Raw genomic sequence first — 23,316 nt, forward strand, 5'->3', positions numbered from 1 at the left:
GCATGTTAAATTCTGTGCTGTATAGTAGAGGATCTCATGACAAGCGAATCCACCACCAGTTGTAAGCGACTTTTGCAGTGATGGTGGTATGATTTGTGCTCATAGTTGCACTCCAGTAGTTACAGTCTCCCTCGAACAGCTCCCCTATGAGGAAAGGCTGAAGAGGTTAGGGCTGTTCAGCTTGGAAAAGAGACGGCTGAGGGGTGGATATGATAGAGGTCTATAAAATCATAAGAAGACTAGAATGGGTAAATGTGAATCGGTTATTTACTCTTTTAGATAATAGAAGGACTAGGGTGCACTCCATGAAGGTAGCAGGTAGCACATTTAAAATAAATTAGATAAAATTATTTTTCACTCAACGCACAGTTAAGCTCTGGAATTAATTGCCGGAGGATGTGGTTAGGGCAGTTAGTTTAGCTGGGTTTAAAAATGTTTTGGATAAGTTCCTGGAGGAGAAGTCCATAACCTGCTATTAAACAAGTTTACTTGGGGAATAGCCACTGCTATTACTGGCATTAGTAGCATGGGATCTACTTAATGTTTGATTCCCTGTACGTACCAGGATGAGTCCAGACTCCTGGGTTTTGCCTCCCCACCAGCAGATGGAGACAGAGAAGTTTTGACTCACTCTGCCCTATACCCTAAGGTGCCACCCACAGTCTGTCAGTATTTCTCTGTCGCCAGCAGATGGTGGAGGTGCAAAATCCTGCAGTTTGTAGTTAGTGCTTAGTAGTTAAAAAAAAAAAAAGTTATAGAGAGTTTAGATAGGATTTAGGGCTATTTTACCTGGTTTATTTAAAAAAAAAAAAAAAAAAAAAAAAAAAAAAGGTAGTTTTTAGTGTGAAGCCTCCCAGGGGTTGGCAGGTCCTGAGAGGATCATCCCCTCTGGTATTGAGGCTAGTGGAGCCAGGAGTCGAGGATCCTGCTGCAGCTCCCCCAAATCACTGAGGTGATACCAGGGAGCCCGGCTCACTCTCCTCATTTGGTTCAGGACTTGTGCGGTGGACAGCAGCTGACCAGGTTTAAAAAAAAAAAAAAAAAGTCACAGAGCTTTCTTTTTGTTTTGCAGCGTTCCTTCACTCTTCGCGCTGTTTTCTCCTCAGCAGCAGCTCTCTTTCAGTCATACCTTTATTTTAGTTTGGTTGCCGCGTGGTCGGGCTGGTCTGCCTTCTAGCCCCAATGCCGCGTAGTACGGCCTGTTGGGGATGCGCGTGCCCATGTGTCCCGCGAGGGGGTCTGTTCCACTTGCCTCGCCGGGGGGGAAGGCACGTTTTAAACGGTTGGGAACGGTGTTTCAGGGCCGTGCCGACTGCCTGCGGCCGGCTGCCTTTGATCCGTTCCCGCTTAGCACGGGAACGGAAGCCATCTTGTCCACCTTTCACGTGGCGACGCATGCAGCGATGGAGAGGGGAATTCCCTCCTCCATTTTCCCCGAAGCCTTCTGCCCTCAAAGGGAGTGGTGCTGGGGCTGGAAATTTTGAAACGGAGGACAAGGGCTCCGAGGGGGCCTCTGACTCCTCCTCCTCATTTTCTTCGGAGTTTATTCTCCTTCTACATAAGGCTTTCAAGGCCAGGAGTTCTGCGAAGAAACACGCAGGAGGCAGAGGTCGTTCCCGTGCAGGCCAGTCTTTGGAGAAAACAGCAGCGCTACACCTCAAGTGAGCTAGGGCCGTGGAGGCAGCGGGGGCTCCTAAACCTAAGCGCACCTTCTGGACCGGCTCCTCCCATCTGCCACTGGATTCTTCCTTTGATTCCTTGGAGCTCGAGGGCCCAGAGACAAGGACCCGGCCTCCTCAGGATGCTGCAGAGGAGGTCAAGGGTCTTTCATCTAACCCTGGCTCCCAGGTGGAGGAAGATGATCCTAAGGTGGTACGCCTCTTTAGGAAAGACTAGCTTGGTCCTCTTATTCCCACTATTTTGGAGGAGTTGGGGATTGAGGCCAATCCAGAGGACTCCCGCATGGGCTCGATCAATCCAGTCATGGTCTGTCTCCGTGGTCCGACCAAGTCCTTTCCATTTTACCTCTTAGTGACGGATTTGTTATTTAGAGAGTGGGATACTCCAGACGTGTGCCTCAAGGTCCGTAAGGCGATGGACAAATTGTACCCCTTACCAGAAGAGGCTCTGGACCTCCTGTGGGTCCCCAAGGTGGATGTGGCGGTGTCAGCTGTCACCAAGAAGATCACTATTCCGATTACGGGGGTGACGGCCCTCAAGGACGTTCAAGATCGTAAGCTGGAGATCCAGCTTAAGAAAATATTTGAGGTTTCGGCGCTGGGAGTCCAGGCTGCTATGTGCAGTAGTTTTTCTTTGCAGGCAGGACTCTGCTGGGTCCAGCAGTTACAGAGTTGCTCCTCACTTTCGGAGGAGGAGCAGGCCATCCAAGCCGATCTTCTGGAGGCTGCGGTGGCTTACAGTGCGGATGCGCTTTATGATCTTTTATGAACCTCGGCCAGGTCTATGTTATCCGCGGTCTCTGCTCGCAAATTGCTGTGGCTTAGGAACTGGGCAGCGGAAGTTTCGTCTAAGGCTCAGTTGGGTTCTCTGCCTTTTAAAGGCAAGCTCCTCTTCGGAAAGGACCTAGAGGATATGATTCAATCCTTAGGGGAAAACAAGGTCCATAAGCTTCCGGAGGACAAGCCTAAAATGAGGAGTTCCTTTCCCCCAGGTCACGTTCGCGAGGGAATAGAAGATTTCAGTCCTCGTGGTCATCGGGGTCTTCCTTTTGCCAGTACTCGGGCAGGCAACAATCCTGGTCACAATCCTTTCGAGAGTGATGCTTCGGAAGAGTAGGTGCTCCACAAGCACCAGGAGGACCTAAATCTTCCCAATGATGCCAGGATGGCCCCTTCCTTGGTTCGGTCAGTAGGGGGCAGTTTGTCCTTGTTTTACGAGGAATGGGTCAAATTAACCTCCGACCAGTGGGTCCTCAGCATCATAAGACAAAGCTACATGTTAGATTTTGTACAATGCCCTCACGACCATTTTCTTGTCTCCGCGTGTTCGTACGCAGAAAAGCGGAAAGTGGTGCAGGACACTCTGCAGCGACTCCTCGATCTGGGTGCAATTTGTCCAGTTCCTCCCGCGGAGCGCCGCAGGGGATGCTATTCCATTTACTTCATGGTACCAAAGAAGGAAGGCACCTTTTGACCCATCCTCGATCTTAAAAGAGTCAACAGGTGCCTTCGAGTCCCGTGTTTTCTCATGGAGACCCTCAGATCAGTCTTTTCATCGGTTCACAGGGGAGAATTCCTGGCATCGCTAGATCTCACGGAAGTGTACTTGCACATCAGCATCAGAGCTGACCACTAGAAGTTTCTGTGCTTCTCCATCATGAGAAAGCATTTTCAATTTTGGGCCCTGCCGTTCAGACTGGCCACGGCGCCCAGGATCTTTACCAAAGTGATGATTGTGGTGGCAGCTCAGCTCTGGAGGGAAGGGCTGTATGTTCATCCTTATCTGGACGACTGGCTGATTTGAGCGAAATCAGTCTCTCTGCCAGTCGGCGGTGCAATGAGTACTTCAACTGTTGCGATCTCTTGAGTGGGTGGTCAATCCTGCCAAGAGTCACCTGATCCCTTCCCAGTCATGGAGTTCCTAGGGGCCCTTTTCGACATACGTCAGGGGAGAGTTTTTCTGACGAGGGATCTAATCGACAAACTACAGGAGCAAGTCCGAGATTTGTTATCCAAACATCCTCCCAGAGTTTTCGATTATTTATGAGTCCTGGGGTCGATGGCATCCACTCTGGAGTTAGTCCCATGGGCCCTTGCGCATATGAGACCTCTGCAATCAGCATTACTCTCCCGTTGGAATCCGGTGTTTTAGCATTTTTCTCTTCAGCTTCCTCTTACAGACTCAGTGCGGCTCATTCTCGATCGGTGGCTCCTCACATCCAATTTGAGCTGCGGGGTGCCCCTGGAGGTTCCCGAATGGATGGTAGTTTCTACGGACGCCAGTCTATCCGGTTGTGGAGCAGGTTTGTCAAGGGAAGTCGGTGCAGGGACAGTGGTCGGCGGAAGAAGCTCGGTGGTCGAACAATCGCCTGGAAACCAGAGCGATCCGCTTAGCATTAACGGCTTTCTTACCTCTTCTGCAGGGAACGTCTGTCAGAGTGCTGTCCGACAACTCGACGGCGGTGGCTTACATCAATCGCCAAGGAGGAACCAAAAGTCAACCGGTTGCGGTGGAGGCGCAACAGTTGATATGCTGGGTGGAACAGCATCTGGCCAGGATTGCTGCCACCCACATAACTGGAGTCGACAATGTTCAGGCCGATTTTCTCAGTCGCCTGTGGCTTGTGCGCGCGATTCTGTATTTAAATTAGGTGGTGCGGTAGAAACGGGCAAAAGGAGGCGCTAGGGACACTAGCGCGTCCCTAGCGCCTCCTTTTAGCCCGGAGCGGCGGCTGTCAGCGGGTTTGACAGCTGACGCTCGATTTTGCCGGCGTCTGTTCTCGAGCCCGCTGACAGCCACGGGCTCGGAAACCGGACTCCGGCAAAATTGAGCATCCAGTTTTCGGCACAACAGCCGCTGGCCCATTTTAAATTTTTTCTTTTTTTTACTTTTTTTACCCTTCAGGACCTCCGACTTAATATCGCCATGATATTAAGTCGGAGGGTGCACAGAAAAGCAGATTTTACTGCTTTTCTGCGCACTTTCCCGATGCCGGCAGAAACTAGCGCCTACCTTTGGGTAGGCGCTAATTTCTTAAAGTAAAATATGCGGCTTGGCTGCACATTTTACTTTCTGTATCGCGCGGGCATAACTAATAGGGCCCTCAACATGCATTTGCATGTTGAGGGCGCTATTAGGTACCGTGGGTTGGACGCGCGTTTTCCGCCCCTTACTGAATAAGGGGTAAGGGAAAATGCATGTCCAAGGGCAGGTTAACAGTGCGCTCCATCAGAGCGCACTGTACTGTATTGGCCTGATAGTGATAGGAGTATACTACCGTCCACCTGGACAAAATAGTCAGACAGATGATGAAATGCTAAGAGAAATCAGGGAAGCTAACCAATTTGGCAGTGCAATAATAATGGGAGATTTCAATTATCCCAATATTGACTGGGTAAATGTAACATCAGGGCTTGCTAGAGACATATAGTTCCTGGATGTAATAAATGACTGCTTCATGGAGCAATTGGTTCAGGAACCAACAAGAGAGGGAGCTATTTTAGATTTAATTCTTAGTGGAATGCAGGATTTGGTGTGAGAGGTAACGGTGGTGGGGCCACTTGGCAACAGTGATCATAACATGATCAAATTTAAACTAATAACTGGAAGGGGGACAATAAGTAAATCTGCAGTTCTAACACTAAACTTTCAAAAGGGAAACTTTGATAAAATGAGGAAAATAGTTAGAAAAAAACTGAAAGGTGCAGCTGCAAAGGTTAAAAGTGTTCAACAGGCATGAACATTGTTTAAAAATACAATCCTAGAGGCGCAGTCCATATGTATTCCACACATTAAGAAAGGTGGAAGGAAATTAAAACGATTACCATCATGGTTAAAAGGTGAGGTGAAAGCGGCTATTTTAGCCAAAAAAACATCCTTCAAAAATTGGAAGAAGGATCCATCTGAAGAAAATAGGATAAAACATAAGCATTGTCAAGTTAAGTGTAAGTTAAGACAGGCGAAGAGAGAATTTGAAATGAAGTTGGCCATAGAGGCAAAAACTCATAATGAAAACTTTTTAAAATATATCCGAAGCAAGAAACCTGTGAGGGAGTCGGTTGGACCATTCGATGACCGAGGGATTAAAGGGGCTCTTAGGGAAGATAAGGCCATTGCAGAAAGACTAAATGAATTCTTTGCTTCCGTGTTTACTAATGAGGATGTTGGGGAGATACCAGTTCCAGAGATGGTTTTCAGGGGTGATGAGTCAGACGAACTGAACTAAATCACTGTGAACCTGGAAGATGTAGTAGGCCAGATTGACAAACTAAAGAGTAGCAAATCACCTGGACCGGAGGGAAATGCATCCTAGGGTACTGAAGGAACTCAAAAATGAAATGTCTGATCTATTAGTTAAAATTTGTAACCTATCATTAAAATCATCCATTGTACCTGAAGACTGGAGGGTGGCCAATATAACCCCAATATTTAAAAAAGGCTCCAGGGGCGATCCGGGTGACTATAGACCAGTGAGCCTGACTTCAGTGCCGGGAAAAATAGTGGAAACTATTCTCAAGATCAAAATCGTAGAGCATATAGAAAGACCTGATTTAATGCCTTTTCCCCTCCCGCTCCCCAGCCCCCCTTCCCACTCCCCCCTATCCTCCCTCCCTCCCTACGACCTTCCTCCCCCCTTTTGTTATTGCTCCATTTTGGTTCATTTTGTATTCTGATTCTTGTTTCTGCTATTAATGTTATTTTGTTATATTGTTATATTGTTTTATATTGTTTTATTGTATTTCCCGCCTGAGTTCTTTGTAAACCGGCATGATGTGTTTCACAAATGTCGGTAAATAAAAGTTAATAAATAAATAAAAATAAATAAATAAATAAATAATGGGACACAGTCAACATGGATTTACTCAAGGGAAGTCTTGCCTAACAAATCTGCTTTATTTTTTTGAAGGGGTTAATAAACATGTGGATAAAGGTGAACCGGTAGATGTAGTGTATTTGGATTTTCAGAAGGCGTTTGACAAAGTCCCTCATGAGAGGCTTCTACGAAAACTAAAAAGTCATGGGATAGGAGGCAATGTCCTTTCGTGGATTACAAACTGGTTAAAAGACAGGAAACGAGAGTAGGATTAAATGGTCAATTTTCTCAGTGGAAAAGGGTAAACAGTGGAGTGCCTCAGGGATCTGTACTTGGACCGGTGCTTTTCAATATATATAGAAATGATCTGGAAAGGATTACGACTGAGGTTATCAAATTTGCGGTTGATACAAAATTATTCAGAGTAGTTAAATCACAAGCAGACTGTGATACATTACAGGAGGACCTTGCAAGACTGGAAGATTGGGCATCCAAATGGCAGATGAAATTTAATGTGGACAAGTGCAAGGTGTTGCATATAGGGAAAAATAACCCTAGCTGTAGTTACACGATGTTAGGTTCCATATTAGGAGCTACCACCCAGGAAAAAGATCTAGGCATCATAGTGGATAATACTTTAAAATCGTCGGCTCAGTGTGCTGCAGCAGTCAAAAAAGCAAATAGAATGTTAGGAATTATTAGGAAGGGAATGGTTAATAGAACGGAAAATGTCATAATGCCTCTGTATCGCTCCATGGTGAGACCGCACCTTGAATACTGTGTACAATTCTGGTCGCCGCATCTCAAAAAAGATATAGTTGCGATGGAGAAGGTACAGAGAAGGGCAACCAAAATGATAAAGGGGATGGAACAGTTCCCCTATAAGGAAAGGCTGAAGAGGTTAGGGCTGTTCAGCTTGGAGAAGAGACGGCTGAGGGGGGGAGATGATAGAGGTCTTTAAGATCATGAGAGGTCTTGAACGAGTAGATGTGAATCGGCTATTTACACTTTTGAATAATAGAAGGACTAGGGGGCTTTTCATGAAGTTAGCAAGTAGCACATTTAAGACTAATCGGAGAAAATTATTTTTCACTCAATGCACAATAAAGCTCTGGAATTTGTTGCCAGAGGATGTGGTTAGTGCAGTTAGTGTAGCTGGGTTAAAAAAAAGTTTGGATAAGTTCTTGGTGGAGAAGTCCATTAACGGCTATTCCCTGTACGTACCAGGATCAGTCCAGTCTTCTGGGTTATGTCTCCCTTCCAGCATATTGAGCCAGAGAAAAGCTGAAAAGCACCCCCTAGATATACCGGTGTGCCACCTGATTAACGGCTATTAATCAAGCGAGTCCGAAGGGTAGAGCACAAAACTGGTAGTGCTCTCCCAGCACCATGAACCTCAGGAATCTTTGGTGTTCCCAACTATTTGCCCCTGTGGATGCCGCTATGATGGATCGTAATGTCTCCATTCGAAACAGCGGAACTCGTAAAACCTTGTTGACCTTTCTTCAGATCCAAGATCGGTCGGAATGCGCCTTCCTTTTTGGGAACCATGAAGTAAATGGCGTATCGACCGGTTCGACATTACCCCAGTGGGACTGGAACCATCGCTCCTAGGGTCTTCAACCTCATCAAAGTGTGACAAATCACCTGACGTTTTGTTAGTGCCCCGCCGGGCGACACAAGAAACAAATCCCGAAGAGGCCGAGCAAAATCCAAAGTGTAACCATGATTTATAATATCTAGTACCCATTGGTCCGACGTGATTTTGGCCCATTCCTCGCGAAACCAGGACAGCTGTCCCCCTATCTGTGGGATGGAGGAATGAGCCGGCGCTTCTTCATTGGGGAGTTTTGTTGGTTTGGAAACTCTGTGAAGAGCCCCCTCGGGAAGGCCGTCTGCCCCGAAAGGACTGAGGCCATGCCTGTGACCGCCTGCGGTTGTCTATTTGCAACTGGAGCACCCCTGCTAGACTGAAAACAAAGTTGCCCCCGGAAACGCCCTCGAGCGGAACCGAACTGCCATTACGAACGGGGCTTATCTTCCGGAAGTTTGTAAACCTTGTTGTCCCCTAAGGCCTTCACAAGTTGCTCCATATCGTCCCCAAACAACAACTTTCCCTGAAAAGGAAAAGAAGCTGAGACGAGGCATCGGCCGACCAATTACGGAGCCACAGTAGTCGCAGCAATGAAACTGCTGAAGACATCGTACGTGCCGAGGTGTGGAGAAGGTCGTATAGAGCATCCGCCGTATAGGCTACCGCGGATTACATGCGGTTCGCCTGCTCCGCCTCTTCTGGCGGGAACTCCTGAGAAGTTAGCATCTGTTGCACCCAGCGTAGTGTAGCCCTCTGCATAAGGCTACTACAGATGGCGGCACGGACTCCCAAGGCGAAAACCTCAAAAATCCGCTTGAGCAAAACTTCCAGCTTCCTATCCTGCAAATCCTTAAGGGCCGCTCCTCCTATGACGGGAATCGTGGTATGCTTAGCTATGGCCATGACCGCCAAGTCCACCTTCGGAATCTTAAGAAGCTCCAAGGTCTCATTTGGCAGTGGGTAAAGCTTCTCCATGGCCCTACTGACTTTCAGTGTGGCTTCAGGCGCATCCCATTCCCGGGACAAAATTTGGGATAGCTTTGGATACAAAGGAAAAGTCCTAGGAGAATCACGAAGCCCCGCCAGGACCGCATCTCCTGCGAACGCCGCTGACAAAATCCTTTCTTTCTTTTTTTTTAAAGACTTTATTAAATCTTTTAAAGAAAAAATTTGATCTGGGAGCCGAAAGAGGGAGAGAGGAGGACTATTGGAGCTCTCCAGGCGGCGGTAAGCCATAATTAAGAACTGTGGACCAGCTGGGGAATTACCGTGTGACATCACTGCCTGTGCCAGGGCTTTAAAACCCTGTGAATAGTGGCGCATAGACGCCGCTGGCACGACACCAAAGGGGCACGCGCGGCTTAGACCGGCTTTGACCACCTTTGACTGATTTGACCTGTTGGTAATTTTTTCTGGATATATATGGGGCGTAAAAGGAAGGCTACGGCTACTCCTAGGCTTGACCCGATGGACGCCCATTTGAATAGACTCAATCAGCCAAGAGAGGACTGTAATAGAGACTCTTTCAAAGTCTCTTTATGTCCTGGCACGGGACCCACGCCTTCACAACCTCCAGGAGCAGCAACCATGGAAAATTCCATAGGAAGTGAGTCTGCTAATGTAAGTAGTGAGGAATCTCTACATCCTTTCTCTCCCCTCTCATCGGGAAAGTGATGATGGACTACCATCTCCATATCAAGTTAGCATCCAGGCTTCGGCCGTGGATGCATCCAAAGTAACTCTGGGGGATTTGTGGAGGATGCTATTAAAACTTGATTCTAACGTTTCTCAAATGAACTCCTCCTTTTCAACAATGGTTAATAGTAATAAAGTGATGATTAAAGAACAAGGGAAAAAGTTGATGGATATAGAAACAAAAGTAAATAACTTAACGAATGTTCAAAACATACAAAGTGTTGAAAATATGTGTATTTCTGATAATGTGAGCTTGCACAATGAAATAGAGAATTTGGAAAATTGGATGCGAATAAAGAACTTACGCTTTGTAAATTTTCCTTATACAAGGTTATTATCTCCCCTAGAGATGTTTGTCAAGTTTCTTAAGGAAAATTTGGCTTATAAAGAGGAGGAGATCCCCTCTATTTCAAAAATTTACTATTTTCCTTTAAAGTTGGTTGATAATCCTGGAGGTTTGGACGATTTACAATCTCCAGGTATATCAACATTTCTGGAAGATTCATTAGATATAATAAATAAAAGGACAACTTTATTTGTCTCTATTGTATTGGAAAGGGATAAGGAGCTTATCCCTTTCCAAATTCCTTTGACAAATCCCTAAAAAATCGTGATATTTTATTTTGTGGACAAAAGGTATCTGCTTCCCCGGATGTATCTAAGACTATGCAAATACGTAGGAAACAGTTTCCTGTGTTAAAGGGCAAAGTCTTGGAGTTGGGGGTAACTTTTTAATTAAAGTTCCCCTGCTGATGCTTTGTCAATTATCAAGGGAAAACGTTTTTTAGTTTACTACTCATTTAGAAAATTTTTTGAGGAATAAAGAATTAGAAAAAATGAATCGGGCTCAAATAACTGAAGTGGGTTAGTAAAGATAGATTAAAATCCTCTTCTTTTCCCAGTATTATTTTTTCTTGAAACGTTATTGTACAAAATGGCTCCCTTTATAGGTTAAAATATGCCAATCTAATGTCTGTTTATGCTTACTTTGATTGTATTCCCTGATTGTGCATAATTTTATTTACTTCATTTGTGTTTGGAAAATTATATCACTATATATGTGATTGAAAATCAATAAAGTATAAATTGAAAAAAAAGAAAAAAATTGATCTAGCCAATAGAAGATCCCACCAAATCAAACCTGGTACCCCCAAAGGTAGTAAAACTGGCGAAGATCAGGACCGCAGGTAATGTCTCTCTTTCATCTGCTGGAGTCAGATATATACTGGGGGATTGCAGGTGGCACACCGGGTTATATAGGGGGTGTCTTTTGGTTTGGGAGGCATAACCCAGCAGTCTGGACTGATCCTGGTACGTACAGGGAGCCAGAAATAACCAGATATGCAATATGAAGCAGGTAGCAGTGCCCAGCCTACATAGATCTCTTAGTATGCTTACACTCCATTGATTTATTGCTAATAAGTAACACAGTACATCTTTGGAAAGAGAAAACTTTTATTAATTGTCAAACATTTTATATTTAGCAGAGATTTTTTTTTTTTAATAACTTAGGGCTTGCACATGCCAGAGAACTGGCTTTTCCTTCTAGTGAACTCCTGGGGAGCTTTTGCTCTCAGAACTGAGGCTTAGCAGAGGGTTAAATTGCCACCAGATGTGCAGTACCTGTAAGAGTCCTGAACTCCTAGAGAAAATGACTTTCTAACATACTGTGATTTTTTTCCCCCTCTGACTGTATAATGCTCCGTTTTAGCATTAAATGTGTGGGGATACAGGTCAGCCTAAGTAAATTTTCAGTGGCCTGTGTAGAAATTGTTCTCTAAGCATAGCACATAGATCTTATGTTACCGTTTTATTTGAATTCATTGTATATGGCCATGCACACACAGATAAATAGCTGGCTGATAATTTCTTCATTTGATCTCATGACGTTGACAAATGTGTGTATCCACCTTTAATCTTCAGGAAATGTGCTGCAGATTGTGTCGGCACCCGGCCAGCAGTACCTGAGACCTCAGGGAGCTATTGCCATGCCGCAGACTGGGACCATCCCAAATGCCATAAACGCTCCGGGAAACCAACAACTGCCAGGATCTGCTGCAGTAACACAGCTAGGTAAGCACCTTTCCTCTCTGGTAGGGATTCAGGGACACCTCAGGTGACCTGTTGGGAGCTTATGAGATTGTGGTTCCTGTTCATACCCCAGATCAGTTCCGACAAGTAGGTTTTGCATCCCTACCAGCAGATGTTCAAAAAAGCTCTGAAAACCTATTTATTCACTTGTGCCTATAACATAATAAAATGAAGATAACAATGCTATTAGCAAACGATTAAGCGCCTATGCTTATAACATAATAAGCTGAACGCATCAATTCTGTCTTCAAACCCCTAAACACTATGGAAGATACAAATATAAATGAATGTAATTTGTAATTTTATTGTATATTAATGTATGTCAATTATTATGTGTGTTTTATTATGTAAACCGCTAAGATGGTTAGATACCTAACCCTAACGCGGTATATAAAAACTTTTAAATAAAATAAATAAATAAATAAATGTAGGCAGAGAACTAAAAACTTTGAGGCACTGCTACATAACTGAGAGTGCCAACTGCAGTCCCTCAGTATTTCACTGTCTCCAGCAGATAGTTGAGATGCAAACTTGCAGTTAAGAAAAAAGAAAGAAGGGACAGAAGAAGAGAAGTTAGAAGGCGCTCCCTGAGGTGTTAGGTTCCTTTGTGGGCCATCCCTCAGGTTGAGCCAGGCAAGCGGGTGTTGGTAATCCATGTTCCCTGTATGTACCCAGATCAGTCCAGACTATGGGTTATGCCTCCCTTCCAGCAGATGGAGACAGAGAAAAACTTGAAGAGCACCCTCTCTTAACCCGGTGTGCCACCAGCATCTCTTCAGTATTTCTCTGACTCCAGCAGATGGAGGTGGTGCAAACCCTGCAGTCTTGCCCTGATTTTAGGGTTGGGACTATATTTCTTAAAAAAAAAAAAAAAAGGTAGAAGAAGTTTTACTTTGGCAATGAATCAAGCTTTTACAAAAAACAAAAACAAGGGGCTTTGTTGGGGGGGGGGGGGATAAATCCTCCCAGGAGGTTCTAGTCGGCCATTCCCTCCTGGTAGAAGGCTAAGGAGCTGGGGTAGGCTACCCCAGGCTCAGGGAAAGATGCAGATGGTCCGGTCCCTCCTTTTCCCTCGTTGTCCCGAACCGATTTAAAAAAAAAAGAAAAGCAGCCTGCTGCTATTTTTTGCTTTTTTGCCATGTGATTTCAGTGGGGGCATGTTTTCTTTACTAACCTCCAGTCTTCGTGCTCCTGCTCGGCTGTGATTTTTTCAGTTCCCCCTTAGCTGCCTCGATGCTGTGGCCATCTTGCTGCACTGCCTGCAGAGAGTCTGTCAATAGACTCTCCCGTGCAGGCCTTTGTTCGCAGTGCCTCTCCGGCGGGGAAGGCAGTTCTGCACAAGCGACAGGAAGCTCATTAAAGCCCCAAGGTGCCTTAAAAAGATCAGCACCTTGGGATCCTAGGGCTGATCCGTTTCCCCTCAGTGGCTATTTTGGAAACTTTTAAAGAAGCAGAAGCCAGAGCTTTGGGAACAAGGGAGCTTCCTCTTGATTTGTCCCCTGTCCTTACCAGTCCTGGAGATCTTTCTGACCAGGACCAATATGTTGAGGGTGAGCCCGATCCCCTGGTGGGGCAAGGGGCTAGTTATAATAATTTCACCCTAGACTTTGTGCTACTCATGCATAAGGCTTTTTTAGCTTCTCAGACTCAGTGTAGTGGTGCTTCGCATTTGAATCATCCTGCGGAGCCTCCAAATAAAATTGCCAAGCGATTGGATTCCCAGGTGTCCCTTCGGGTCGCTAAATTCCATGCGTCGTCTGCGGTAGGAGTGGACGCAGCGGATGCGGGGGTTCCTGATGCGCTGGCCCCCTCCCGGCTCAGAGGAGGATCGGATAAAGCACTCTCCTCTGGATGGTGATGACCCAAAAGTGGTTTGCCTGTTTCACAGAGAGGAGCTGGAGCCTCCTATTTCCTTTGTATTATCTGAATTAGGGGTGGATCTCCCCCAAGATATCCTCCCACAGGATTCTGTGGATCCAGTTTTAGTGGGGCTGCGGTCTCCAGCTAAAGCCTTTCCTCTTCATCCAATGCTGCATCAGCTCATGACACATGAGTGGGAGGTCCCAGATGCCGGTTTGAGATTAGGTAGGGCTATGGACAAACTTTTACCCTTGCCAGAGGATTCTTTAGAGCTTCTGAGGTCTCCTAAGGTTGATGCTTCTATCTCCGTGGTCAGAAAGCAAACCACCATTCCCGTCGCTGGGGCGGCGGCCCTCAAGGACCTTCAGGATAGAAAACTGGAGGTTCTTCTCAAACGCATCTTTGAAGTTTCGGCCCTGGGTATTTGTGCAGCGGTGTGCAGTAGTTACCGTTCCCTGTACGTACCCGGATCAGTCCAGACACCTGGGTTGTGACTCCGCACCAGCAGATGAGACAGAGCAAGATCTGTCGGGCACTCCTACATATAGTAAGGCGCCACCCACAGCCCCTCAGTCTTACTCTGTCTCCAGCAGATGGGGCAGGTTTACCCACAGTCTCTGATGGTCCCTGGGTAGTTGGGTTAGCTAGTCAGGGATTTGTTGGTTTGGAAAAAAAAAATCAACAACAAAGAAGAAGTAGGAAGAAGTTCTCCCTCGTCCTGAGAGCCTCCCAGGGGGGTTGCAGGGTTCTGAAGGGACCATCCCCCCCTGGTTGAGGCCGCTGCTGAGGGGTCGAGATCTTCCTCCTGGAGAATCGGAGCAAGCTGAACGCTTGGAAGTGGCAGTGGCATATGGAGCAGATGCGCTGTATGATCTCCTCCGTACGTCTTCCTGCACCATGTCTTCCACTGCTTCGGCACGGAGGCTTCTTTGGCTGCGTGTCTGGTCAGCAGACGTTTCTTCTAAAGCTCAGTTAGGAGTGTTACCATTTAAAGGAAAAGAAAGTTCCTCTTTGAGGACCTGGAACAATTGATGAAGTCTCTGAGTGAGAACAGAGTCCATAAGCTCCGAGGACAGGCCGAGGCCCTCCAGGGGTTTTCCATCATCCCGATCCCGTTTTCGAGGACTACGGATGTTTCGCCAGGCTAGACCACAGCCTACAGGGCAAAGACAGCCGGCGCTGAGGACACAGTTCTGGAATTCTTCCTTTCGTGGGTGCAGGACAACCCACGACACAGGTTCCACCACGCCCCTTGCCTCCAAGTCTTCTCAATGAGATCAGGCCGACCCATCCCTCGCTTCTTCGAGTGGGGGGACGTTTGTCCCATTTCTATGAGGTATGGGTCAGAATTACTTCCGATCAATGGGTCCTAAGCATCATAGAACATGGCTACGCTTTGGAATTTGCTTGCCCACTCCAAGATTTCTTCATGGTCTTCCCTTGTGGTACAAGAACCAAGGCTCAGATCGTATGGCAGACTCTTGATCGGCTCCTTGCTCTCGGGGCAATACAGTCTGTTCCCCAAGCGGAATGGAGAACATTTATTTCGTGGTTCCAAAAAAAGAGGGGTCCTTCCGGCCTATTCTGGTCCTGAAGAAGGTAAACAAGGCTCTCAAGATCCCACATTTCCGCATGGAAACACTGTTCCGTGATAGCGGCGGTCTGCAAGGGCGAATTTCTGGTGTCCCTGGATCTGATGGAGTCACATATACCCATCCGCGAGGATCATCACGAGTTTCTCCGCTTCATGATCCTAGGTATGCATTTCCAGTTCTGCGCACTGCCATTCGTTCTGGCTATGGCCCCTCGCACTTTCACCAAGGTTATGGTGGTTGTAGCAGCAGCCCTGAGGAAGCAAGGCCTTCTAATTCATCCCTATCTCGACGATTGGCTCATCGGGGCGAAGTCCAAGGCTCTCTGTATAGAACCTATCAGCAACATCGTCAAGCTCCTGGAATCACTTGGCTGGGTGATCAATCAAGCCAAGATCAACTTTGTCCCTTCTCAAACGATGGACTTCCTGGGCACCCGCTTCGATAGCAGCGTGGGGAAAGTCTTCTTCCCCTTGGACCAAAGAAACAAATTAATGGAGCAAGTACGGCGCTTGTTGTCGCTCCAGCCTCCCAAAGCCTGGGACTATCTACAGGTCCTCGGCTCCATGGCATCCACTTTGGAAGTGGTCCCCTGGGTGTTTGCTCATATGAGGCCATTACAACAAGCATTGCTTTCCCATTGGGGCCCCAAGTTGAAGGAGTTCCAGTTCCCTCTACTGCTCCCGCTAGGTTCAGGCTTGGGTGGTGGCTGTGCCCGCGCAACCTGTCTCGAGGAGTGGACCTCGAAGTTCCGAAGTGGATAGTGGTGACAACAGATGCCAGTCTTTCTGGCTGGGGAGCAGTCTGTCAGTCCCACTCTGTGCAGGGCCATTGGTCTGAGGAAGAAACCAGCTGGTCGATCAATCGCCTGAGGCACTTTCTCCCGCTGCTGCACAATCAGGCGGTTCGAGTTCTGTCCGACAATGCGACAATGGTAGCCTACATCAACCATCAAGGAGGCACCAAAAGTCAAGCTGTAGCCAAAGAGGCAGAACATCTCATGGCATCGGGGGAAAAACATCTTGCGCTGTTAGTGGCATCTCACATCGCCTGCAAAGAAAACATACAGGCAGATTTCCTGAGTCTGAAACGCATAGATCCAGGAGAGTGGGAACTCTCCGACCAAGCAATGGATCTCATCTCACTCAGGTGGGGGACACCCCACATGGGCTTCATGGCGACACGGGACAATGCCAAGGCCCCTCGCTTTTTCAGTCGCAGGAGCGATTATGGCGCAGAGGGAATCGATGCGCTGGTGCTCCCCTGGCCAACCTCTGTTCTCTTGTATGTGTTCCCTCCTTGGCCGTTAGTGGGCAAAGTTCTGTGCAGGATAGAAGTTCATCCAGGCAGTGTGATTCTCTTGGCTCCGGGGTGGCCCCGATGACCGTGGTTCACGGATCTCATCAACCTGGTGGTGGGCGGGCCCCTAGGTCTTGGGCATATTCCACGTCTTCTGCGGCAAGGCCCTATATTTTTCGACCAGGCAGATCGAGGAAGAAAGGGTATTCGGAGGAGGTCAAAACTACTCTTTTGCAAGCCAGGAAAATGTCTACCTTTCTCTCTTATGTTAGGGTGTGGAGAGTTTTCGAGTCCTGGTGTCGTGACCGAGGAGTTTATCTTTTAATTCACTTCGTGTGCACATGGTGGCCCTGGGCTCTCTTGTTGCTAACTCAGTGGCTTCGCATCTGGATGTTGTGCATTTTCTCAGAGGTGTAAGACATTTGATTCCTCCTGTACGCCCTGTCTGCCCATCCTGGAATCTTAACTTGGTGCTTCGCGTCTTGTGTGATCCTCCATTTGAACCCTTTAGGAAGGCGACGTTGAAGGATCTCACGTTAAAAACAGTATTTTTAGTGGCGATATGCTCGGCTCACAATCTCAGAACTTCAGGTCCTCTCTTGTAGAGAACCTTTTTTAAGAATTACTGACTCGGGCGTATCTCTCAGAGCAGTCCCTTCCTTCTTGCTGAAGGTGGTCTCAACTTTTCATTTAAATTAATCAGTGGAGCTCCCAGCTTTTCCAGACTTAACGGCTACGTCCCAAATGCGAGAGAACTTCATCGTTTGGATGTCAGGTGTGCCTTATTACCCTATTTGAAGGTCACAAATCCTTTCAGAGTTTCGGATTATTTGTTTGTCTTATGGAGTGGTCCCAAGAGAGGTCAGAAAGCTTCTAAAACTACGATTGCCCGATGGTTGAAAGAAGCTATTTCCTCCGCTTACACATTCAGTTCGTTCCCAAGCGGCTTTTTGGGCTGAATGCCAGTTGGTTTCAACACAGGAAATCTGTAGAGCTGCTACTTGGAAGACGTTACATACATTTGCTCGTCACTACTGCTTGGACGTTCAGGCTCTAGATGTCAGCAATTTTGGTAGTGGAGTTCTTCGCGTGGGACTCTCAACGTCCCACCCTGTTTAGGGAAGCTTTGGTACATTCCACAATCTGGACTGATCTGGGTACGTACAGGGAAAAGAAAATTGGTTCTTACCTGCTAATTTTCGTTCCTGTAGTAACATGGATCAGTCTAGATGCCCACCTGGGGAGTGGGTGTTTGGAGTCCGCGCTTATATTCAATCTTCAATGCGGAACACTAATAAAAACATAAAAATAACGCAAGTTGCTCTCAATTTTTTGCATTTTTGCATTCTTACAGTTACAGTCCTATTACTGCTTGATTCGTTGTTATTGCTATGTTTATTATTAATATTCTTATATTCGGCTTGGATATTTTTTATACTGAAAAGATGCAGGTGGCACACCGGGTTAAGAGAGGGTGCCCTTCAAGTTTTTCTCTGTCTCCATCTGCTGGAAGGGGGACATAACCCACTGTCTGGACTGATCCGTGGTACTACAGGAACGAAAATTAGCAGGTAAGAACCAACTTTCTTATCAGCTTTAGCCCGCAGCAGAACCAGGGATCTGTAAACCAGGAGTCCTGGTTCCCTCTTATCCCCTGAAGGGACCTTCCCAGAGGTGTTGCCAGCAGCAGGGAAGTATTCCTTTTTTCACTTGAGTTTCTTCCTTTGCTGTGGCTGCTGTTTCTTTAAAGAAAAAAAAAAGTGTTACATTTTTCTTTCACCAACAACCACTTGGGCTGTTTCTGGTTTGATCATCGGGGCAGGCCTGGCTGGGGAATGGAACAATGTAGCTCCTCTGTTCACAGCTTTGGGCTGCTTGAGGAGCCAGATGCTGCATTGGGCCATGTTCCCCTCCTTTCCTGCGCACCGCGATCAAGCAGCTTCTGTGCCTCTGCAGCAGGCCCAGCTGCATGGAGACAAGATGGCTCCGACAGTGATTTCCCAGCATCGGAAAGCTTCAGGCTGCTTGGGGAGCCGGAGGCTGCATTGGGAGGTGTTCCTCTCTTCTCCCGCTCTCCACACGACTTCTGTTCCTCTGCGGCAGGTCTGCCACATGGAGACAAGATGGCACCGACAGCGGTTTCCCAGTGCAGGAAAGCTTGTCAGGCCAGTGGCCTGGCTCGGGGACAGCTGAATGCAGCGGCGGTATTCCATGATTCATTTCTGGAAGGGAGGGGCCCTCTGGGGAGGAGAGCCACAGGTTCCCTTGCCCTGTCAGGATCAATACTGGGAGCCTAAACAACCTGTCACGCAGAAGAAGGGCTACAGCTTGGAAGGTGACACTCCAGGGAGCCCAGGGACTTCCCTCCCCTGTTGTCTCCACAATTCTGTGGGGGAAGGAGATGTGAGCTCTGGGTCCGATAGGGGAGAGGATGACGTGGAGTTTTCCTCAGAATTTGTCTTGCTTATGCATAAGGCCTTTTTTAACCAGGAAAAGCACTGGCTATAAAAGGACATTTCTGTCAGCCGTCGTGTCCTGCTGCAGAGGCCTAGGGACTCCTTGGCCAGGGTCAGGGAACCTCCGTCGCCAGCTGGGCCTGCACCATCCTGAGGGGCCTGGCAGCTCATGATTCAGACCTGGATGACCTGGAAGATGGTCTTGGGGTTGGTCCAGGGTTAGATCAGGAAGACCCAGCAGATGTCATGGTGGATGTCGATTGAGCTTAGAGGTAATAAGGGGCGGTTATGCTTTAGAATTTTTTTCGCCCCATCACGGAAGCTTTCATGGTGTCTCATTGCAGTGTCTGATGCAAACAAGCGGCAATTCTGGACACGTGTCGCGTTCAGTTATTGGCATGATAGTACAGGTAGTGAATAGAGAGCGTGTTCAGGGGAAGTACTGTATATTCTCATGTATAAGTCAAGAAATGTATGCCAAAAAATAGGCATAAATTAGCTGGCTCGACTTATACTTGCGTATTATGCACTGTCCCTCACTCTCCCAACCCCCTAAAGTACCACAGATCAGTCCAGAGACCCAGTCCCTTAATGTTCTCAAGATCATTACATCAAGTCCATGTTCTGGCATGCTTACTGGGAAGAACTGTCAGAATATATATGAATATATATATATATATATATATATATATGAATATATATATATATATATATATATATATATATATATATATATATATATATATATATATATATATATACACACACACAAAGAACCCCCCCAAAAAAATTTTTTTTGGAGAAAAACAAGCACCCTTATTGTTCAGTAAATTATCTCAAAAATATAATATTTCATAAAATTATTTATTTTTATTGAAAATTTAACAATAGCTTATCAACACATCATAAAGTACATATTAAATAATTAATTGATTACTTCAAAAATTAATGTTAAGTCCATATAATTATATCCCTCAACCTTCTCCTATGTCTTATCTCAATCTTACCCTTTACCGGACTTGATATTCCCTAACCACGATGTACTGATCGGTCATTCATAATGAATACACCATTTAAATTTGAAAAAACTTATCTCAAATTATTCAAATTTGAATCCTACATCGATTTATTAATTTTATATTAATGGTGTATTTCATTCAGCTGATTCTATCTTCTATCCCGACAAGGACCTCGTTTCGCCAATCTAATTAATAGATTAATAAATCGATGTAGGATTCAAATTTGAATAATTTGAGATACGTTTTTTCAAATTTAAATGGTGTATTCATTATGAATGACCGATCAGTACATCAATGTGGTTAGGGAATATCAAGTCCGGTAAAGGGTAAGATTGAGATAAGACATAGGAGAAGGTTGAGGGATATAATTATATGGACTTAACATTAATTTTTGAAGTAATCAATTAATTATTTAATATGTACTTTATGATGTGTTGATAAGCTATTGTTAAATTTTCAATAAAAAGAAATAATTTTATGAAATATTATATTTTTGAGATAATTTATTGAATAATAAGGGTGCTTGTTTTTCTCCAAAAAAATTTTTTTTGGGGGGTTCTTTGTATATATATAATAGTTACAGCACTGGTGGAGACAACATAGCCAAAACTTTTTTTGATAGCTATATGCATATATATATATATATATATATATATATATATATATATATATATATATATATATATATATATATATATGTATATGTATATATATATATATATATATCTATATATATATATATATATATATATATATATATATATTTGTGGGGGCTCCAACCTTTGGGTTTGCTGCTTGCCCTCACTTAGAAGGTTGTTGAGAAATTGTTACTCTATAGTTGGCTTGGGTACAGGTCACTACTGAGGGACTGCAGGTGGCACTCTTAGTTATGTAGCAGTGCCTCAAAGTTTGTAGTTCTCTGCCTCTATCTGCAGGTAGGGATGCATAAACCCACTTGTCTGGACTGATCTGGGGTACTTCAGGAATGAAAATTAGCAGGTAAGAACCAGTTTTCCTGTAGCTCAGGTGTTGTTCACTGTGTAATAGGAGTATAAAGAGGAGCAAATGCAGCAGGAAGATTAAGTCAAGAACGAGTAACTCTGAGCAATAGTGAACTCTTCATCTCAGCTACTCGGGTAATATTGGTAGCTGCTGTAGAGATGTAAGAAACACTTGCTTATCTAATAAGGAGAGGATTGTGGAAGCCTAATTCTGCCTGGGAGAGTTTTGTTTTATTTTCATGTGGTCCCAGAGCCTTATTCTCCATTCTTTTGGTTCTGAGAGAGGCAGGCAAAGTGTGTACAGAAGGGAGCTTGGAGGCAGTAACCGATAAAGGTGTGGTCCATCACAGTGGACAAACTGCTTGGAATTGTTCCCCTCTGTGCCTCTCCCACTCCCCTGTTCTCTTTCCCTCACTATCTACAGATATTTTTCCTGGCACTCTGCCTGCTCTGCATGAATGCATTGCTGCTCAGTTCTGTTCGGTCAGTCAGCTTGCGCTCTAAGGGCCTGATTTTCAAAAGCATTTACATGATTAAAAATAGGTTTTACACATGTAAATACACTGTGCCCATGTAAGCGGCCTTTTAAACATTTCTACAATATATTCAATTGAATTGTCCATAGGATTTACTTGCGGAAGAGCACTTTACATGGGTAAATGGCTTTTGAAAGTTGCTTCAATAGTAAATACATTTAGACGTGTAAATCCTTTTGAAAATTCACCCCTTAGTGAAAATGAATCTTAACCACCTTGACTGATGAACTTCCAGCATCTTTCTAGCAGCAGAACTGTGATATTTAATAACATTATTATAGTGGTAGTGTTTCAAACTGAAAACTCTGCATTTCTGTCATCGTTTTAGGGGGTATCGCAGGGAGAGCCACACTTGCCAGCTCTGCATCAGGAGACCAGGGAGCATTGTCTAAACTGGCACCTGCTGCAGGAGTCTCAACTCAGGTATAGGGACTGTAACAAAATGGTTCTTAATATCAAGGCATGTTAAACACCTGTAACCACTGCAAGGCATTCTCAGGCTCCGAGTTGTGCAGTGGCTGCTATTTGATGAGGAATTTATGCACTTGCTGTCATTTATTTACTTATTTAAAAACTCATATTTATGTATTTATTTATTTTATTTATCGAGTTTTATATACAGTCATTCGGTTTTGCCATCACAGTGATACAATGGAGGTGTAGACCCAAGCGGTTTACAGTGTTACACATGCATAATAAAAATACATTACACAAGTTAAAACAAAATAATCATATCAGTGTAAGAAACAAAGTGTTAAAATACAGAGATTAATTAAAAGCAAGTTTAAATAAATACGTTTTTTAAAGTTTCTTAAAGTCTTTGCTGGAGGGAGTTAATCTGAGATTGTCTGGAAGGGAGTTCTGTACAGAAGGGCCTGCAACTGAAAAGGCTCGGCATTGAGTAAGATCTAGTCTGGCAAGACAAAAGATGGGGACATAGGGGACGTGATGACGTCACCAGCGGGCATGGCGGCTTAGGCGTTCGCTCCCGGCTCTGCCCTGTACATTTGCGCTCTGATCAGCTGCAAACGCTCTATTTTTTCCGCGCAAATCGGCGATCCCGCTTCTCCGACGGTTCGAGATGGCGGGGAAGAAAAAAAATGTGAACTTAAAACAGTTCGCCTACGAGAAAATGGACGTCGCAGACGACACCCCTGCAGCGGAGCAGGCCGCTGAGGGAGACGTGGCGCACGAGCTCGAACACGCGGCGCCGCAGTCTCTGCATGATCTACCTTCTCGCTCAGAGTTGCGAGAATGGTTCATAGAACTACGTGCCGATATGCGGCAACACAAACAGGAGTTACAGACCCTGATAGCGGATGTTAAGGAGGATCTAGCCTCAATGGGCCGGCGGGTCGATGAACTGGATACCAGGATGGAAGCACAGGAGGAATTTACGCATCGAACTCGCGAATTGCAAAAAGTAAGCAGGGCGGAGCACATGAGTATGGAAGAAAAATTAGAAGACCTAGAGAATAGGTCACGTCGCAATAACTTGCGTATCAGGGGGATCCCTGAGACGCCAGCTTTCACAGACTGCAGGGAGGTGGCTACTCGATTGCTTCGTTTTATTATGCAGGCGGAGCCGCCAGCTGGTGCGGACGAGGAACGGCCCTCCCTCACCTATAACGTTGAAAGAGCGCATCGGGTGCAAGGCCCTCGCAACGGAGATCGGCCCAG

The 23,316-nt window shown here is 45.7% G+C and overlaps 1 protein-coding gene across 13 annotated transcripts in view; it reads left to right on the forward strand.

Moving 5' to 3' along the window:
• EP400 (E1A binding protein p400) overlaps nt 1-23,316 on the forward strand; it is a 307,683-nt gene that overhangs the window by 159,913 nt on the left and 124,454 nt on the right. For all 13 annotated transcript variants that reach the window (XM_029619359.1, XM_029619360.1, XM_029619358.1 and 10 more), the window contains 2 exons: nt 11,706-11,855; nt 21,965-22,059. In XM_029619359.1, the coding sequence (XP_029475219.1) occupies nt 11,706-11,855; nt 21,965-22,059 (245 nt within the window). The remainder of the gene's footprint in view (nt 1-11,705; nt 11,856-21,964; nt 22,060-23,316) is intronic.

The sequence above is a fragment of the Rhinatrema bivittatum genome, chromosome 11, assembly GCF_901001135.1.
Source record: "Rhinatrema bivittatum chromosome 11, aRhiBiv1.1, whole genome shotgun sequence".
NCBI lineage: Eukaryota > Metazoa > Chordata > Amphibia > Gymnophiona > Rhinatrematidae > Rhinatrema > Rhinatrema bivittatum.